This window comes from Odontomachus brunneus, unplaced genomic scaffold, assembly GCF_010583005.1.
Source record: "Odontomachus brunneus isolate Ranch 3 - 2012 unplaced genomic scaffold, Obru_v1 Obru_scaffold_077, whole genome shotgun sequence".
Lineage (NCBI taxonomy): Eukaryota > Metazoa > Arthropoda > Insecta > Hymenoptera > Formicidae > Odontomachus > Odontomachus brunneus.
The window spans coordinates 558,495-578,210 of NW_022639527.1; the positions used below are offsets into that span (position 1 = coordinate 558,495).

Genomic DNA, 19,716 nt, shown 5'->3' on the forward strand with positions numbered 1-19,716 from the left:
GGTTAATAATGTTTTTCTCTACGATGCTTCGTTTTAATACTATAGTGTACAAAATAGGAATTTTATGATTTTAACAAAAAACATATAAGTGGAAAAATTAAATTTATTTCAATTATACATATATATTTTAATCTTCAAAAAACAATGAACAAAAGAACGAAACAAAAATGCGCAATTGATTAGCTCAATTTATAATAAATGTTCAAAAATTCCTTCATTTACTTCAACACAAAGATAACATCGTCAAAACATTGATTATCTCACACACTCGAAGACTGCAGGAATATTTTGAACCTGATATGCTGCAGCAGTAATTCGGGCTACCAATTCTGCTTCTGTTTCAATAGGTGTCTCATAAATTCGACAATGTCATCTTTGTTTTGAAGCAAATGGAGGAATTTTTGAACATTTATTATAAATTGAGCTAATCAATTGCGCATTTTTGTTCTGTTCTTTTGTTTATTGTTTTTTGAAGATTAAAATATATATGTGTAATTGAAATAAATTTAATTTTTCCACTTATATGTTTTTTGTTAAAATCATAAAATTCCTATTTTGTACTCTGTAGTATTAAAACGAAGCGTCGTAGAGAAAAACATTATTAACAAAATATGTTTGTTTTTATGTCCTCTATTTCCTCTCAAAGTTTGTCGGTCTAATTTTTACACCCTGTATATGTAGGATGTAGACCGAACTGAGGTAACACACGGCATCTTGACAATAACATCAATAAGAAGACAAGAGAGAGTGTGTTGGGGCCGGAGCCTAGGTAATTCAGTGGTTTAGAGCAGTCGCCCGGCAAGCGAAAGACCCGGGTTCGAGTCCCGGCCCAGCAAACTCCGGCTTTCGATATACTTTTCTCTCTGACTCTTAGACCCGATCCACAATAGATGGAGTAAGGAGTAGGAGTAAGACGAAATGGAAATAATTTATTTCGCTTATTCCCTTACTCCAGCTCTTACTACTTAATTCAGGCTTACTCCATGTCATGTATACGGGCAAACTTTTATTGGAGTAAGGGAGTAAGCGAAATCATTATTTTCATTTTGTCTTACTCCTACTCCTACTCCTTACTCCATCTATTGTAGATCGGGCCTTACAGTTCAGAAGTGGGATTAGCGTACTCATCGTGTTTCCTCGTCAGAGAGTTCGGGATTGATCGGTTCGGAGCTGCCGTTTGAATTGTGTTTAATGTTGGCGTCGTTGAAAATATCGCGCAAGACCCAGGGGTGTCTCAGTTATGGTTTAAAATTTGTAGATAAGGGATACTAGCCGGTAAGCGGATATTACACACGCGTTAAGTTTGAATTAGTGTTTAGTGTTGTCCAAAAAATTTCGCGCAAGACTCAGGGGTGTCTCAGTTATGGTTTAAAATTTGTAGATAAGGGATACTAGCCGGTAAGCGGATATTACACACGCGTTAAGTTTGAATTAGTGTTTAGTGTTGTCAAAAAAATATCGCGCAAGACCCAGGGGTGTCTCAGTTATAGTTTAAAGTTTGTAGATAGGGGATACTGGCCGGTGAGCGGATATTAGACACGCGTTAAGTTTGGATTAGTGTTTAGTGTTGTCCAAAAAATTTCGCGCAAGACCCAGGGGTGTCTCAGTTATGGTTTAAAGTTTGTAGATAAGGGATACTGGCCGGTAAGCGGATATTAGACACGCGTTAAGTTTGGATTAGTGTTTAGTGTTGTCAAAAAAATATCGCGCAAGACCCAGGGGTGTCTCAGTTATGGTTTAAAGTTTGTAGATAGGGGATACTGGCCGGTGAGCGGATATTAGACACGCGTTAAGTTTGGATTAGTATTTAGTGTTCTCAAAAAAATATCGCGCAAGACCCAGGGGTGTCTCAGTTATGGTTTAAGGTTTATAGATAGGAGACACTGGCCGGTGAGCGGATATTAGACATACGTTAAAGTTTAAATTAGTGGAAAGCACATTCGGGACGAATGTGATGCCAGGCTGGCCTAACTGTAGGATGTAGATCGAACTGAGGTAACACGCGGCATTTTGACAAATAACATCAATAAGAAGACGAGAGAGAATGTGTTGGGGCGGGAGCCTGGGTAGCTCAGTGGTTTAGAGCAGTACCTGGCAAACGAAAGACCCGGATTTGAGTCCCGACCTAGCAAAGTTCCGCTTTTCTCTCCGACTCTTACATATATAATAATTTTTATTAAAGAAAAAAACCCTTTAGTGTACTAAAATGAAGTAGATACTACGGATATATACCAATAAAATAAAGAATTCAGAATATATAGAGGAAGAAAGGGTAAGGAAGAATAAAGAAGGAAGAAAAATTATGATATTTACAAACAATAATGTACAAACAGTAATGATATTACAAACTTTCAAAGCAATTATGATATTTTGAATCGTGTAACGAAATATGTTTTTTGCTCGTACCGGATGCATCGATGTTCTCCGTATCGTCGCGCCATTCCCGCAATGCGTTATCAACCGCTTTCGTCCAACCCTCCAAGCTGCTCTTTTCTGCCATGATCTCCGCCAGTCCTAATGAATTATATTTGGGCAATCTTGTTAAAGTACGAAATCTCTCTCACGTGTATTAGCGGATACTCATACGCAGCCTAAATGTCTAAAAAACATATTTAAGATATCCGAAAAATATTCTATTTGTCTTAGACACCTTTTGAATGTCTTTCATACGTATTTTAGACATTTGCGCTGTCTGCGCTTCTTCTATTTCTTATCTTTTTTATCTTTTTCTACTGCGACACATCACTCACTTTCCTCGGAACTGACGTCGATCCGTTTGTCGCCGCTATCCGTTACATTTGCGTCTGATTCCCCCTGGGAACTGTGACACTTAGTCGAACTCGTTTTGAAATGTTGAACGACTTCATCGAGCCTCGCCGGTGAATTCAAATGATATTCCTCTACCCTCTGCTCCTTCCGCCGAATGGTTTGCTCATCGCCACGTTGAGACTCCGGCTCAGTTACCTTTTCGCGAATATCTTGCACCGTGACTCGCGCCTCCTCCAGATTCTCAATGGCTTGCTCAGCTACCTGCTCCGGAGGCTGTATTTTTTCGATTTAGAGTAGAGAACACAGTATAATACGTGACAGCGAGCGAGACTCGGCGCGGCGGTTTATTCTACGTACGTTCGTTTCCTCGGCGAACGATTCTATGTCGGAGACCATCGAGATTGTCGTGTTGGATTCCCGCGAATCCGGAGTGTGAAACGAGCTGGACGTGTCTGTAATGTCGAGCGAGAGTCACGCGTCTTGCGAACTAGCTCGGAAGTAATGCTACGAAGTTGTAAATTTTTTAAGATTGTCGGGGAGTGTTCTTACCTAGATAGACTATCATGATTGTTATAACGTGAGACAATTCATGATGGAAATTCCAGAATCTTTTTTAATTACATTTAAGAATTTTTTAAATTACATTTTAGAAGCAAATGTACTGTATTGAATTAATCGTTAAATTCACGTCATATAATAATGTAAATTTTTTGTTGGATTGATACAGACATTTATTAAAAGACATTTATTAAAAGTTCAGATTTAACCTTTTTTGACTAGCATGATATTAACTTGGATAATTATAATAATTATAATGATAATAATAACAACAATAACAATAATAATAATAACAATAACAATAATAATAGCAATAACAATAACAATAATTATTATGATTAATTTTTAATATAATTTATTATAATTTATAATAATAATATTAATAATAATATTATATTATATAATAGAAATATAATAGGAATATAATAGGAATATATATATATATATATTCTATTATATTATATAATAGAATTATAATATTATAATATTATATTATATAATTATATTATATTAATAATATAATAATATATTAATATTAATTATATAGATTGGGATTTTCAGGATCGATTTAATTGGTTTGCTTTACTATGTACATTATAATTAGAAAATTTGCCCGGCATGTGCGTTAACACTGTTAAACATTATTATTACTCAACACTTAATATTTGCTCTAACATTTAAACCAAAGATATATTTAATTAAAATTGTATACTTCGTAGAGCCTTTGTATAAAATTGTATAGAATTATCAGAAATTCTGTTTTCTTCAACTCACATATTTAGTTGCACCATTATTACATTAACTTAATCAATCTTTAGCGGGACAATGATATAACTGAATGCGTTTTAGCTCGGGAAAACAGAATTTCTGATTCTTAAGAACCAAATGTGTTTCATTATTGAACTACGAATTTTGCCTTCTTTGATCAAAATGCGTTTAGTTGTGTGAGTGAATAGCATTTATTAATGTCCTAGAATATACCCTCTCAAAACGCGAAATATTACAAAATGGTTTAAGAAAAGAGCGTAATTATAAGATAAACAATTAATGTACAGAATATTTCCCATATTTATAGTAATGTTCGCTAGGTCGATAGTAATGATAATGATTTATAGCTTGAAGTCAGATTAGAGAATAGATATTAGATTTAAACGTCATTAGATCCTTTGATATTTTAATTGTGATGATTATGACGATTGTGTTATTGTCACGTTAATTCAACTGATCTTTTTTCCATGTACGAAAAATCACAATCCTGCTTGTGAATAAATAATTCTTTTCCGTGCGGCAATACTGTAAATGCACTCCACTTAATGACACGATAATTACAATCACGTTAGCTCGGCGCACAGCTAATTATACCACATACACGCGGCTGTTTGCATAATTGGATCGCGCTATTGTAGCCATTAATTTCACGCTCGCGCAAGCCGATGCTTGAAAGGCGCGAAATTAAATTAAATTTATTCATCTTCCCCTCATCGCGAGATTAAACTCGCTTCCCCTGGGAGAATCCTCCTCCCGATCGACTCGCAGGATTCTCGCAGGATCGCACTGAATACCCCGGAGTAGCCCGTACCGACTCCTTGGGTGCAGGACGTCGCTCTGAGCTGCTGCAGCAGGTCCTCCGCGCGCTCGATCACCGTCTCCATCTCGCAGAGCAGCGGCGCCGTGTTCGGGAATCGCCTCGCGATCGTGTCCCAAATCATCTCCGCATCCTCGACACCTTGCAAAGATCGCGGCGGCTCCAGCTTGTCGCGCTGTGCCGTCGCGTCGACGTACGACGCGTTTCCGCCGGACATTCGACGACGAACGATCCTTCCTCCCGCCTTCCCTTCCTCGCCCTCGTATTCTTCGCGAGTATGTCCGCGATAGATATTTTATCGACAGGCAGTGCGCGATGATAAATTCGTCAGGTTATGGGACAACAACCTCTCCCCCCTCCCTTCCCCCTCCCCTTCTTCTCGCAGGGAAAATTGACGGGTGGTGGAGGAACGTCGGGGGAAAAAGGCGAACAACGTAGGAGCGGGCGAGCGACGCCAGCGTTGACGTCGATTCGCGATCGCGACGCGATATTATATGTGCGCGCGTGTCTTATGCAGCATGACTTTATCGGGTTGTATGAATAAAAACGATCGACATGAAAATTGCTCTCTTAGTGGAGCCCTTTCTCCCCAACACTCTCACTCCAACGCGCCCTCCCTTTCCGCTTGTCAGAGGATTTGCGGAGATAAAAGCGTTTATTTTAAAGTTAGATCGCGAAACAAACTCGCATTTTACATTCTCGTATGAATAATAAGCTGCCTTTATTACGAGGCATTTGGCTTTGCCTTGTTTGAAATTTACCTCGCTTGGCGGATATATGTCGATAAATTTTTATTACAAGCGAATATGCGATTTCCTGTAAAGTAACGATTCTAATTATAGGTCGTTTAAAGGAACTGTCCATCTTGGTAGGTCAAACAAATCGATTTCTCTTTTCTTGCATTTCATTTCAAAGTTTTGAGTGTAGAAAATGTGTTCCTAAAGAGATTCTTAAAAATTCGAAAAATTACTAAAGTTGTGGGATTTGTACGTTGAATAAGGCACGAAGGTAAGAAAGATCGTAGTGCTCAGAATTCCTAGAGCTTTAATGTTTCGGCATATAATATAAGTTTATATATCCAGATCGCCAAATTTGCGTAAATAGTTTTTGAACAGAGTCTGCTACAAATTTGTGATGCCAGAAAGGCATCAAATTCAACACAGGATTTGTTATATCTGATTATATTGCCAAATTGTCGCCAGAAATGTCACATTAACGTGAAAATAATCAACAAAATGCGTCTTGACTGAAAGAAATAGAGTTTCTAGTTCTTACAAGAAATGTGACAGAGCCTGCTAACAGACAATTCGAGTAGATTGGCGGCAGAAATCGAGCAGAACCTGTACGATCTGACGGTAGATTGGCAGCAGAAACGAGCAAGTCCTGCTACGTGACAAGATCTGCACGTTTCTGCTGTCAATCTGTTCGCATTGCCTATCAGCAGATTCTAACATCAAAACACGAGCTGAATGCGGATACAGATATTTATAGTTTTGGTATGGGATTCTGATCAAATTTACTGCCAAACTGCGCGCATTATCAATTTGCTTACTGAGTAATAGCTCTTATTCCTTTCTTTCCGTTCTGTATGCGAGAGAATAATAAAGCAGTCGCACCTGGCTTTAGAAATGGATAAAAAGAGCTCTAAAAAATTAAACAATAAAGTAAGAAGAAAGTTTCAAAATAACTTTATTCGCTAAAAAGCGATGCAAGCCGCATAACTTAAACGAAAAAATAATACACGCCAGCATGCCGAAAAACGAAAATTGTTCGCTGGAAAAATTCAGAAGGCTTCTATAATTTTTTAAAGGAAGATATTAATGGTATAATATAAGAAAAATTTTATATTACACACTTAAAAACTTCAAGTCAAATTTAAAGAATGTATCGCCGATATCTCAAAAATAATGAAAAAATTTTGAAAAAAATTGAAAATTCATCTAATTGATATTGTATTTAAAAGTAAGCGCAAGCAATTGGACATTGATTTAGAGTTTAGATCAAAAGTTATTTCGCTTTGAAATGAAAGCCCAGCAAATATGGTGATGTCAAATGATGTTTTAATGGTGTATTAATGACGTTTTTAACATTAATAATACGTCATTTATATCTCATTCGACATCATCCAGCTATTTGAAATTCTAAACTGTACTGTTATGCAAATATATGATGTTGTTATCTTTAGTAAAAGGTAATTAAAAAATAATGACAAAAATTTCAATTTCTATATACATGTACTCTAAGTATACAAAATAATGTATGCAAAATTTTTTTGTGGTTTAGAGATAACAATTTAAAAGCCAGAAACAATATAAAATAAAGTAAATTATAATAATATGATGCATTGAAGTAAGAACATGTTGCCATTCAATGGTATCGTAATGTATACTTTTTTATATGAAACAAAAAAATATATATAGAAATATTAATGCGTGTATTTATGTAACTTTCAATGATTCTTTGTAGGGATTATACAGACAATATATCCTTAAATATTGAATATTCCTTTATGGCCGGAACCTCGGATATTAGGATTAATGCAATCATTCTTGGTACAAACAAATGTATCAAAAAGGAGCTAAACACTTTCATCTAGAAAATACTTTCATTTTGAACTTTTATCTTGGAAAAATCTTTAGCAACTTTTATTTCATTGATTGTAAGTGGCTGTATCCATTTCAGCACAAACACGGAACTTTTATGAGCAAAGTTCTCTACTTATGTTAATATCTCCAATATTTTTTTTTTCATTTACACAGAATTATATTTTTATTAAAATTACATAAAAATATATGTTTAACTTCAATTTATTTGAACTAGTATTTCTTTTATAAATTATCCAGAAGATGTCTTTTTCTCGAGCATAGGTAAACAATTTCTAAGATTAGAATAATTCATACACATAAATTTGTCAATCAAATATTAGAAAAAACTGTTAATACCAATATGAGCAACAAACATTATATTTTTAAAGCAAAATTATTAGACTTCAAATTAATAAATTATTAATTAATAAAAATTATTAGCGTAATTATGGGTCAGCAAAGTTATTTTGTGTCCCTATAACGGATTTTATCTGCGTTTCATCCCCGCGATCGCGAAATGTCCTTCGCGATAGACACGATGAAACTTTCTGGAGAAATCTATCCGGACGATATAAGAGAAATATCGATCTAAACATATATGTGGAGCTCTAAAGGTAAAACTTAATTAAGAGAGATATGGCCAATAATGAGTTATACCTAATTTTATGTTAATAATGTCCATATTCACATTGTTTCAGCTTATATAAAATAGATATTAACAATGCTTATGAATATAACTTTAATATATAATTATATAAAATAGCTGGGGAATGTAAACAAATTATTTCATCATAATGTGTGCTTTTTTAATAAATCATAAAGTTTGACCGGAAATTAAAATTCGACCCATAATTATGACAGTTATTTCATAATGTCTAATTTAGCCCAATATAACCGAGAGTGAAACGCGAGAGAAAGATAATTCGGAGGTCTCTCCGGAAGAAGAAGAGGAAATTATAAATCGATACTTGATTGCGCTCTCGTCGACGCGTTTGCTATTGGTAGACAGTAAACATTCCTGTTTATTCATATGCTTCTGTGTGTATATATGCGCGTTTACGTTGCGCGAGTGGCTCTCTGGTTTACAGAAGCGACAGTATTGTAATATCTTTATTCATACGTTGCGCGCGCGCGCGCGCGAAGTGCCAGCAAAGAGCTATAAAAAGCTTCAAAAACGAACACAAGTCTCGAATAATATTGCCCTGAATTACAGAAGAAGAAAAAAGGATTGTTTTTCACGTTGTCTCTGTACCGTAAATTAGCGAGGTGTCTTCTCTCAAGCCGCATGCGCGTCTCGTATCACTTTTATGTATAAAAAATCCACCACACGGTAATATATCGCTCGGGAAGGTGGCAGCGAGGTCGCGCGAGAAATCAAAGATGGAAGAGATTTCGCAAGACGCGACGACGCGGATTTATAAGCTTAAATTAGGGTTGGAATATGGATGACGTCGATTCCCGAAGGACTGTGCTCTGCCCTTCCTTTTCCCCGGGCATTTTATCCGCGTTTCATCCCCGCGATTGTGAAAAGTTCTTCGCGATAGACATGATGGGACTTTCTGGAGAAATCTACCTGGACGACATAAAAGAAATATTCATATCGATCTAAACATATATGTGAAGCTCTAAAGGTAAAACTTAATTAAGAGAGATATGGCCAATAAGAGTCAAATGCTAAATGTTCGTGCAAATAGATTAGAATGAGAGAATATTAATGTTTGATAATGTCAAACGCACACGCCAAATGATTTTCCGGAGACTTTCAACGTACGAATCAAACCGATCCTGGATGCTAATAATGTTATAATTAATAGATACGCCCTTTTTTATTTAAAACTCTAATGTGTGTTATTTCATTTTTTAAGTTGCGAAAAATACTACCTTAACCAGAAGAATTTACCACGTACGTTGAAAGTTCGGAAAATTATTCGGCGCATAAGTTTCACTCTATCAAACATTATTATTCTAATCTATTTGCATAAACATTTAGCATTTGGCTCTTATTGTTCATATCCATTTTCGTACAGCGCGTGTACATTTGTTTCAACACGGTTTAAATATTTTTCTCTTGATGCACATATATGATGATCCAATAAGAGAATTTGTTTTTGATTATTTCTCACACATGAGTTCTGACTAGAAATATAAACATAAGTACTAAAAATTTTCTGAATTTATAATTACTATTATTTAAAAAAATGCTACAAATTTTATATTAATATTAATAAAAATAACATTTCTATAGAGTAGTGCGTTAAATTCGTCTTAAAGTACCCTACACGGAAAGGCTATTATAGTATTTTTTTTCGTATAAATTCTTTTCAATTTTATTATGCTTTTAATAGTTTAGGAACAGACAGTTAGTAAAGTCTATTTTACTAAGGAACATATTAAATTTTGCTAAAACATAACCGATTTCATTAAAAACATAGCAAGTGTGTTTTAATACTACATTCAAGTTTCTAAAAATATAAGTAGCATATATAAAATGAAAGGATAGTCAATTATCGCAGAATATTGATCTATTTTTAGATTACAAGATTCTATAATAATTTTTATTATAAAATTTTCTCCGTGTACAGTATTATGAAAAAAGTGCATAATGCCGTTTAAAAGATTCAAAACGTTGATCTCTTTTTTATAAAAAAAAGTATTTTTCTCAATCTTTTCCATTGCAAGTAATAGCTTTATATAAAACAGATGAATATTTACCTTAAAATCTTTTTTTTAAATTGTTGGAAGAGTCCAAAAAATTATCTTATACTTTAATCTTTTTCACCATGGTAAACACAAATCGCTATCTTTTCTATAAAATGAAAAAACTATAATACAATTATATATTATAATTAAAAATATTATGTAATTATATTTTATAATTAAGAACATAATTATATATCATATTCTGTAAGATATAAAAGAACTATGAAATGAAAAGAGAGAAATTCTTTGTCTCCTTTTTTATTTTATAGTTTTATCTTTTTCTTCATAGTCCTAAATAAACACCTATTAACAGTAACATTATATCAATATTATAATTTCCCGTTCGACAAGTACTATATAATGTATACTGTGTATGTAACAATTATATTGTTGAGAGTTATATTGATGTTACGGTTAGTTGGTGTTTACTTGGTCTATTTGCGACCTCGTCGATTATCATTTTCGCGGTATAATCATAATAGCTCACTGATTAGCTCACGAGTTTACTGGAGAGAAAGTACAAAGAGATTAAAGTAGAAAATAATTAGAACAAATCGAATTTAGACCGACGGCGCGAAAAGTCCTTTTAAGCCGCGGTCGTCGAATTTATATTTTTCATTCCTTGATTTACTTGTCTGTACTCGCGAGCAGAGAGTACAATTTCGGCTGTTGGATCGCGCATTTTCAACTACACGCTATTCTTCCTCGTGAACGAAAAGAATATTCGTCTGTGAGAACGGAAAACAATGAAAAGATGATAATGATTATAATGATGATAGATAATGATAGACGATAATAATGTTGAGACGATGGCAATGATGGTGATGATGATGATGAATCAATAACGCACCTCCGACACGGCTGATCTGCTGGGTTTCTTTAACGCGATGGTATTTTATTAAAATTATAAACACGGGATTACAATACATCGTGTAACGCGTAATACTTGCTTAGAAACGTCGTTGAATCAAGGCCTCTTTGATTCAAAACTCTTACCATTCACTTTTTCTGTATTTTTTTTTCCTTTTTTTTCAGTTAGCTACGTGTGTGCGAGCCTGCTTTGTGCTACGGCATTTTTTTCGTGTACGTTCTCTTACATACATGCATATTACTATAGTTTTTTTATTTTCTTTTTTTCTTGGTATCTCGTAGGACGCATTCTCGATCGAGCGCGACGTGGGGCCGCGCGAGCTTTCGCGCGCTCTTGTATAATAGTTAGAGATCCTCTGTCTGTTGTGTACGCAACGGACCTCTTTTCCGTTCCGCCGGTGGGACCGAGCACAGTGCCGCTTCGCGATTCCGAGACACAGAACAAATGGCTCTGTACGCGCACCGTGTACTTTTTAAAGGCCGTGTCGCATTGCCGCGCGTTCGCGTGTCAAGGAGAATACAGGTTAATATGAATAGTCGTCGTCCCCCGCGAATGGAAATAACGATGCGTCCCACAATGTTTATTACGTCGGTTTCGTCGCCGAGGAAGGGGGGGGGGACTGACTCTCGTTCGCTTATTTATTTATAGACAGATTTATCGCGAGCTGGAAGAACCGACCGTATCGACTCGGGGTTATATAAAAAATTCCGCGACACAAACGGCTCTCTCTTTCTCTCTCTCATATTCTTTTTCTCTGTATCCTTCTTTCCATTTTCATTGACTGATTTTCTCTTCATTTTTCTCATCTCTCAGCACAGTGACTTCAGATAAAAGAAGAATTCAGGAGAGTCTCTTTTCCCGAAAGGAGCCCACCTCGCGTTAATGAAAAAGATCGCTACTTCAGTCTCGCTATAGGTAAGTAGATGGAGGCGCGCTTGAATCAATTTCGAGCTTTCGATATGTTAGAGTTAAATTTTAACATGTCCTTTTTTAATGTTGCAATCGCGCGGTTAACACATCGAGCTTGGCGTGCGCGCACCTCTCTCGCTTCCGATGGCGCGGCTATACATTATTCGCTAGTATACATGTCACATTCGCATTTGAATTCGTATTTTTGAATTCCTTGCGTCTTATACCGCATAGAAGGTCGTAGTACACACGCGCGCGCGCGCACACACACACATACACACACACTCTCTTTCTCTTTCTCTCTCGAACAGGTTTCGCAACAGGATATAGATAGAAAGAGACTTACAAAAGTCAGTAAATAAACAATGACTGCGGCAGTATTCGCATATAGGTAGGCCGTTTCACGACCAGCGAATTATTCACGGAGCGATTCGTGGGGCCGGCGAAGATCTTAATGTGGTCCACGCGCGTGCCGTGGGAAAATATCTCGTGCCTTGATGTGGATTACGCGGATTGTGTATAAGTTTAGAAAAGTGTCGATTGCAGCGCGGCATATCAAGCCAAGTTCGAGCTAAAAAAAAGACACCGAGAACCGCGGGTAAGTTCTAGCGTTGAATGTTGTCATATAAAATCGCGCAATACGCGAGCCGCCGACCGAAATAACAGCGTGGATGAACTTTCCTTGTAAATAAATGCGAGAAATTGACGAGAGCCGGGTCGAAATTTTGATATCATATTGACCTTCCAATTTCCGTTGGAGGGTAATAATAGTAATAAGAACAATAATATATAGAATAGTAGCATTGTGTAACATGCGCGATTGTATTATTATAAATGCATATAATAATAAATATATATGAAAATAGCATATATAAAAACAGCATGCAAACATGAATTGGAGCATTGCGCAATGTATAACGAAAATTTCTAAATTAACATCTCGTGTTATATATCAGTCAGAGTACATGTTTGCGTGTTATACAAAAGTTCTACAATTTGTATATACCGAGCGTGTGTTTACTCCGCTCAGAGAAATTTCAAATAACATTGCTGTACTTTTACAACTGAGTTTAGAAGCTTATAAATGTACAAAAAGCTTGCAGAAAGATTTCTATATTGGTTGTTCATCGTAATGATATCCGCTATTTTTTTTTTAATAGTTACGATAATCGGGAAGAAAAATGTTCTACATGCAATTAATCAGTTTTTAAATGGTATAAAATGCAAAAATAAAAATTTTGTAAACATTTTTTCGTAAAAAATCAAGGCTATTTTCATTTTTTTTTAATGAGACGACATTTTCTTTTATTCGTAATATTGTAAAAATTATCAAAATAAATTCAGTAGTAACCAATAATGTTATTTTTACTGACATTTAATAGCGAAGATACACACAAAAGATACAATAATATTTGGAATATACTATAAGCAAATGTGTTAGGTGCTCAAGACATGGAGGGTAATCGACATTCTACGACACAAAGCTCCACCTTTTATGACAGAGTTTTATATGCCGCATCAATTAAGATATATTAGTTTGTATTTCTGCATGTTTGCGTTGTACATTATTGAAATTTATTATCTTACTACGCTCTTTTTTGTTGTAAAATAATAACAGAAATAACATTATTAGTTACTATTGAATTTGTTTCAATTCTCTTTATAATATTACAAATAAAAAAATGTGATTTTCTTTAAACAAGTGAAAACAATATTTTACGAAAAAAATTTTTTACGAAAAAAACGTTTTCAAAATTTTTATTATTGTATTTTATTGCCGTTTAAAAACTGATTGATTAGACATATGGAATCTGATTGATTAGACATATGGAATCTGTCCAATCGTTATAATCGGTAAGCATATAATGAATATTGTAAATATAATGAATATAATGAATATATATATCCTGTATGTGCGTAGTTACGTTTGCCAGTAAATATAGTAAAACGGAACAGCAATAGAACAGCGCAAAACTTTATATAAAATCTATATATACAAGAAATATGAAAAGGATAGCATGTTAATGACCATCGCCTCTACATTATCGACATTTTTGAAGATCGTCATTCACTTTGTGGCATCTTCTAAATTGCTATTATTGCCTTACCCTGGAATACATTAATAGTTATTTTATTGTAATTTTTATATTTTTTATGATATCAAAAAAATTATTATTCCGCTGATAAAGAAGGAAAACAATAATAAGGAGATAATAAGATTAGTTAGAGAATATCATCAATCAGTTTTTGCAATACTAAAGAGATTATTATCTTGTTAATAAAAAGAAGAATAATAGTAAGAAGATAATATAAAAATAGTGAGAAAATAATATAATTTTTATTATAAAGAATAAATCCCTTCCTTTCTAGTTTTCTTATTCTCCTCTCCGTTTTATTCTTCGTCAGGTATCCAGAGATTAATGAAGAATCTTGAATATAATTCCAGAGTAAGTCTCCTTTATTAAGGGCAATTCAACATGGAAAAATGACATGAAATAACAATTTATAGCATTAAGATATGACAATAGCTTGTATAGTGTTCTTCAAGTACTCCGGAATTTTTAGGGATAACGTAAATGCAAAATTTCGACTCGGGCAATATAAAATCGTTTGTTATGAAGCCGGCGTTTCCGTGAAAAATCGAACATATGCTCTCACTTGAATCCGTGATTTATGTAAAATCCAATTACGACGAACTTTTACGTTTTGACGAGACTAACATCGTTATTCCGTTCGACGGCTCAATATGAATTTGTCTCGTTTAATTTCGTTCGTGTCACTTTCTCTCTTTCTCTTGAGTTGAACGTGTTTAGATCTTAAATTTTGGACCACACATCGCGTACCTTGCTGTGAACACTTAATGTGACCTAAAGATGACACGTTTGACTGCGTCAAGATTCGACATCGTCAAGGATGACCGCACTGAGAGGTTTCGAGATCGGCGTTTCGTGATGTTAACTCTGAGAATGCGCATATTCGAACGCGAGTCCACGCGAGAGATTTATTTCCGATTGTTAATACGCTTACCTCTATCACAGCATACAGACGTACGTTAGATACGCGCTTTGCCATACAGAGTGTACGAGTGTCTATAATAGGCTAACGCGTAGGGCGACGTGCGCGTCGTGCGCGTGTAACTCTGTGTGTGCGTGTGTTTACAGATGTACCTTTGTATGTGTGCGTGTAGTGTTTGCTCAAACACACATTCGTAACTGGATTACGATGTATACGCTCCTTCGGTATCCAATTAGTTAGTTACACATTGGTACTTAAGTCTCATTCGAGCCACACGCATTTCAATACCGAGCCTAAACTACGCGAGTGTTATCTACGTATCATACCGTCCTCCGTGAATTACCCATGAAAGTTTTGGTAGCCGGCAATCGTTGGTATGGGTAATAGTAAAGAATTCCTTTTTAAAGAAGAAAGAAAGAAACGATCGTCGGATCGACGTAGAACAGAGTCGCGGCCAGACTAGCGATCTGATCGTCGCGACGCACAAACAGACGACGCGATAAGCAACATGTGACGCAAAGTAATATGTGAAGAAAGTGGCTGATTAGGCAACATAGTAATTGGGGATTTATAGACGGATAACACTGGTCTACAACAAACTTTTTCGACCAAATTATGTGTAGTATTTTTTACGCAGAATTTCAAAACAATTTTTTAAAGAAATTTAATTAAAATCCAGAATTTTTCAGTGATATGATCTTTAAGTTTCAAGAAAATGATTTTTTCTAGATATATAGACATTACTCAATTAAGGATATAATTAAGACTGTAAGAAATTACTGATTTGGCTTGCGATATGTCTCTTTTAAAAATAAAAAATGTCGTATCAATTTTATCATATATTGTGCTTAATTGGAAAAAATCGTGTAAAAAGAGAATTAATCATTAATCATAATAAACTTTTATAAACAACTATATTGTTTCAATAAAAGTATTTTTTATAGAAAATATTTAATATTGTGATAATATATTTCAATATAAAAATTTAGAATTAAATCGAATTGCAAGGAATATCTTAATATATTAAGTCAAATAACCATTATAAAAAGACAAGAAATTATGGATGTTTCGAATTCCACGCATAAAAATAGACAAGAAACACATGAGAAAATCCATGTGAAAAATTACCTGTGGACCAGTGTTATAATTAATATTGTGACTGACACGTATTACATAAGAGTAATAATTAACATTTCTAGAGCCGTTAATATTAGGTAATACAATACTCTTATTAACCAGTCTTTAGAAATTAGTAACACTATTAAACACGCTTTCTTAATCTAATACTATAATAAAATGTAAATTTTCTTAAACAAAAAAATTTGCTGCTATAATAAGTTTTGTTTTGTGGCTTTGTGGCAATCAGTGCATTAAAAAGCTTTGTGGCAATCAGTGCATTAAAAAGATACTAATTTCATAGTGCGTGACGTCAGTTCAAAACTAGTCTGACAACTGGCGATCTAACGCATGAAAAGATCGAGATAGGCGTGAAGCGCAGAATTTGGTCGTGATGGTCATAATAACGGGATAGATTACGCGCGAACATCGATGGCGAACCGACAACTCCCGGATTTCGCGATGGTTGCAATTGTAATCGAGAAAGCTATGAAATATGTGTCCGATTCCCGGGTAGAAATTAACTAGGGTCCTAAGTATATAATGGCCCTCTAGCCAGGAATACTTCAAAATGGACATCCCTTCACAGAGCCCATATATGACAAAGATAGTCAAATTCTGAATAGAATTTCATGAATAGGCCATGAATTGATGCTGACATAGGTGCCTCAAAACAGACATACCTTTGTAGGGCCTAGATATGGCCAAAATAGACAAATTCTGAATGGAATTTCGCGAATAGATCATGAATTGATGCTGACGTGAATGCTCCAAACGAGGTTTATGCTAATAAGGCTTAGTCAGTAGCAAGTTAACCAATTCCTGAAATAGTTTCAATGAAGAAACGATTATTCATTAATAATTCATGATTATATGGTAATTATAAATAAGTATAAATTTTAGTATTACGTAATCGTTGTAATTTTAAATAAAAAATATGAATGGATAAATTAGCCAGAGAAAAGAGATGCTGGATATTGATAATAATAATTGTATTATATAAATCAAGTATCATGTATAGTAATTAAATATATAATAATATTTATAAAAAAAGATTTAATATTTATTATATCTTAAATAAATATATTAAAATATAGGGCTTCAATTTGTTATTTCAGTAAGGATTTACTTAAGCATGGTCTAGTTAGAGTTACAAGTCTAGACGCTAATTTAAGTAATATTGATACTAATTTAAGTAATGTTGAGTAATAATCTTGGCGTTAACATAAGAACGTTATATATCTGTGATATGTAACTAAATGACTTAAACAAATTTGTCTTTATAAGATCTTAAAAGAAGTAGGAAAAAACTGTCTAGGCCTTTTTAATCTCGGTTTTAAATTTCTACCCGGGTTTCTTCTCTTAACACAGCATAACCACACTTGACGCTGCGAATTCGAAAGATTCGCACGCTAGCGTGTCGCATTTCTCTCGCGCAACTTTCTCGTCGATTACATCTCGTGTCATCGTTCACGCTAGAGTTCTTTGCGTAAGAATTGAGACACCGCGTGATGATTCCTGATTGAACCGGATTCTATCCGCCATTAATAGGGAATAGGAGTGAGAGGGGGACTCTCATAGGAGTGAGAGAGAAGCACTAAGACTGAAATGACGAAACACGCTGCAGCTTCTCTCTCACTCACTCATCTTTCCCCTAAAAATGGCAGATAGTGTCTTAACTCTTACTTGAGGAACTCCAGTTCACGCGTAAACTATTCGAGACGCTACTCTTTCTTATATACGAGCACACGCGCGCACCTTTCCGTCCTTTCCCTTCCGTCTCGTTGCCTTTATCGTCAGATGTCCCGCGTCGTGCGCGTTTACGATACATTCGCTCGATAACCGACAGGATGCGAACGACAGGAAGTACACTCAACGGAAATAGCGTACACTACGTCTTTAGAAGCATTGTATACACGTCAAACGTCAATTTTCGCCGCTCTGCGTCCACTCGCGCGTACCTTTTTACTCCTAAATCGTGTGTATCTAAACCTACCATGATACTGCGGTGTTTATCGTAAATGTACATATACCACGAGCGCACGGGATGTGTTCGCACGATCTCCTTCCCTTTTGTCGTCTCCTCCTCTTTCGAATTACAAGGATCGCGGGCGATCTGCGATTCCGACGTGGTTTTGCCGTTTTATTCTGGTCAAAATGGGTCGGAGGGAAGATCTCCGCTCGTCTGCAGGCAAGTCGATCGCCACGATTCCGTTATGGAGGGGAGTTTGCTACTTTTTATACGACAAGTGCAATAGTCTCACTTCGTGAGCGCTGCCGCAACGAGTACTTGCACTATTTCTCTCTCTCTCTCTCTCGTCGCTCTTCCGCGGGAGATCGACTGAGCGTGCGCGTCTTTTTCGTGCGCTCGCTTCTATGTGCTTCGGATATATTCTACGGGATTTCGTACGATTACTGCGAAAGTATGTATGTGTAATGTATATACGTGTGTGTGTGTGTGTGTGTGTGTATGTGTATTTATGCGCGTGAGCGTGTGTCAATGTGTGCCTTTCAGGATGGGAGTGTCTGGCTGCCGTACACTCCGGTCCGTTCACTTGGGGTAGACGGGAAGGATGATCGAAGGTGGGATCGGTGTGAGGGAGGGCCAGAGCGAGGTAGGCATTAAAAATCATGACTATTCACACGGTGGTCTCGATATTGGCAATGGCGTATTGTCAACAAATACTGTCCTTCCCATAATTCTCCAGGTACATCTCCTGGGGCGTGGCTAAGTTGTAGCGTCCGCTCAGCCGGCTACCGGTCAAGCCGTTATTGTGGTGGGTGTGATTCACATGGAGATGATTGACGTTCAGGGCGACGTTCTTCTTCTTTTTACGCGCCTTGTGCCGGTAGAGGCAGTACTTGAGGCAGCCGGTGGCCAGCAGGAGGATTAGGAATATACCAAGAGCACCGGCGCCCACCGCGACGTACAGCAGCGTCATGCCGAAACGATACGAGCAGTTGGCCTCTTCCTCGTCGAAGCCTGACGGGCAGTGACGCACACCGTCGCACCATAAGACCGAGCTGATACACGCTTGGATCTCTGGACACCTGACGAAGAAAGATAAGGATATTAGAAATGAAGCAATTTATTCTTTGCAGTGGAAAGGATAATATTCTCAATTTTAAAATTTACTAGAATGCTTGGAAAAGATAATCCTTTTTGGATGAGTTCTTTCTGAAAGAGTCATTTTCACTCCTTGAGATTATGTTTTAAGATTCTCTCTGTTTTCCTCATTATTCGTATCAATCGATGACTTTTGAACATACTGGAGAACACGTATAATTCCAAAAAAATATATCGAAAAGTAGACCAATGTTCCGAATCCCGAAAACTGAATCGGGACAATCTTCTGAAATACAATTTTCCTAAAATGTTATATCCAAAATACGAATATTGAGACAATCTTCCGAAATGTTAGTCCCACGAAATTGTTCTGTAATTATTATGTTAAAGTAAATGTAACTTTTTCAAGGTGTTCTATTCTAAAAATAATTAAAAGTTACAAGAGATTTTTTTCTCAATCACAAGATATAAAATGGCCATAACAAGACCTGAAAGAGAGAGAGAGAGAGAGAGAGAGAGAGAGAGAGAGAGAGAGAGAGAG

The 19,716-nt window shown here is 35.8% G+C and overlaps 2 protein-coding genes across 2 annotated transcripts in view; both read right to left on the reverse strand.

Moving 5' to 3' along the window:
• The window catches only part of LOC116847431, a 17,107-nt gene extending 10,787 nt beyond the window's left edge, over nt 1-6,320 (reverse strand). The window contains exons 1-4 of the mRNA XM_032822428.1: nt 4,907-6,320; nt 3,127-3,221; nt 2,751-3,042; nt 2,407-2,514 (exon numbers count right to left, since the gene is read on the reverse strand). Of these exons, the coding sequence (XP_032678319.1) occupies nt 2,407-2,514; nt 2,751-3,042; nt 3,127-3,221; nt 4,907-5,129 (718 nt within the window). The 5' untranslated portion in view covers nt 5,130-6,320. The remainder of the gene's footprint in view (nt 1-2,406; nt 2,515-2,750; nt 3,043-3,126; nt 3,222-4,906) is intronic.
• Nucleotides 6,321-18,746: 12,426 nt separating this feature from the next.
• Nucleotides 18,747-19,716, reverse strand: part of LOC116847430 — a 196,737-nt gene continuing 195,767 nt past the window's right edge. Inside the window, exon 10 of the mRNA XM_032822427.1 lies at nt 18,747-19,159. Within this exon, the coding sequence (XP_032678318.1) occupies nt 18,784-19,159 (376 nt within the window). The 3' untranslated portion in view covers nt 18,747-18,783. The remainder of the gene's footprint in view (nt 19,160-19,716) is intronic.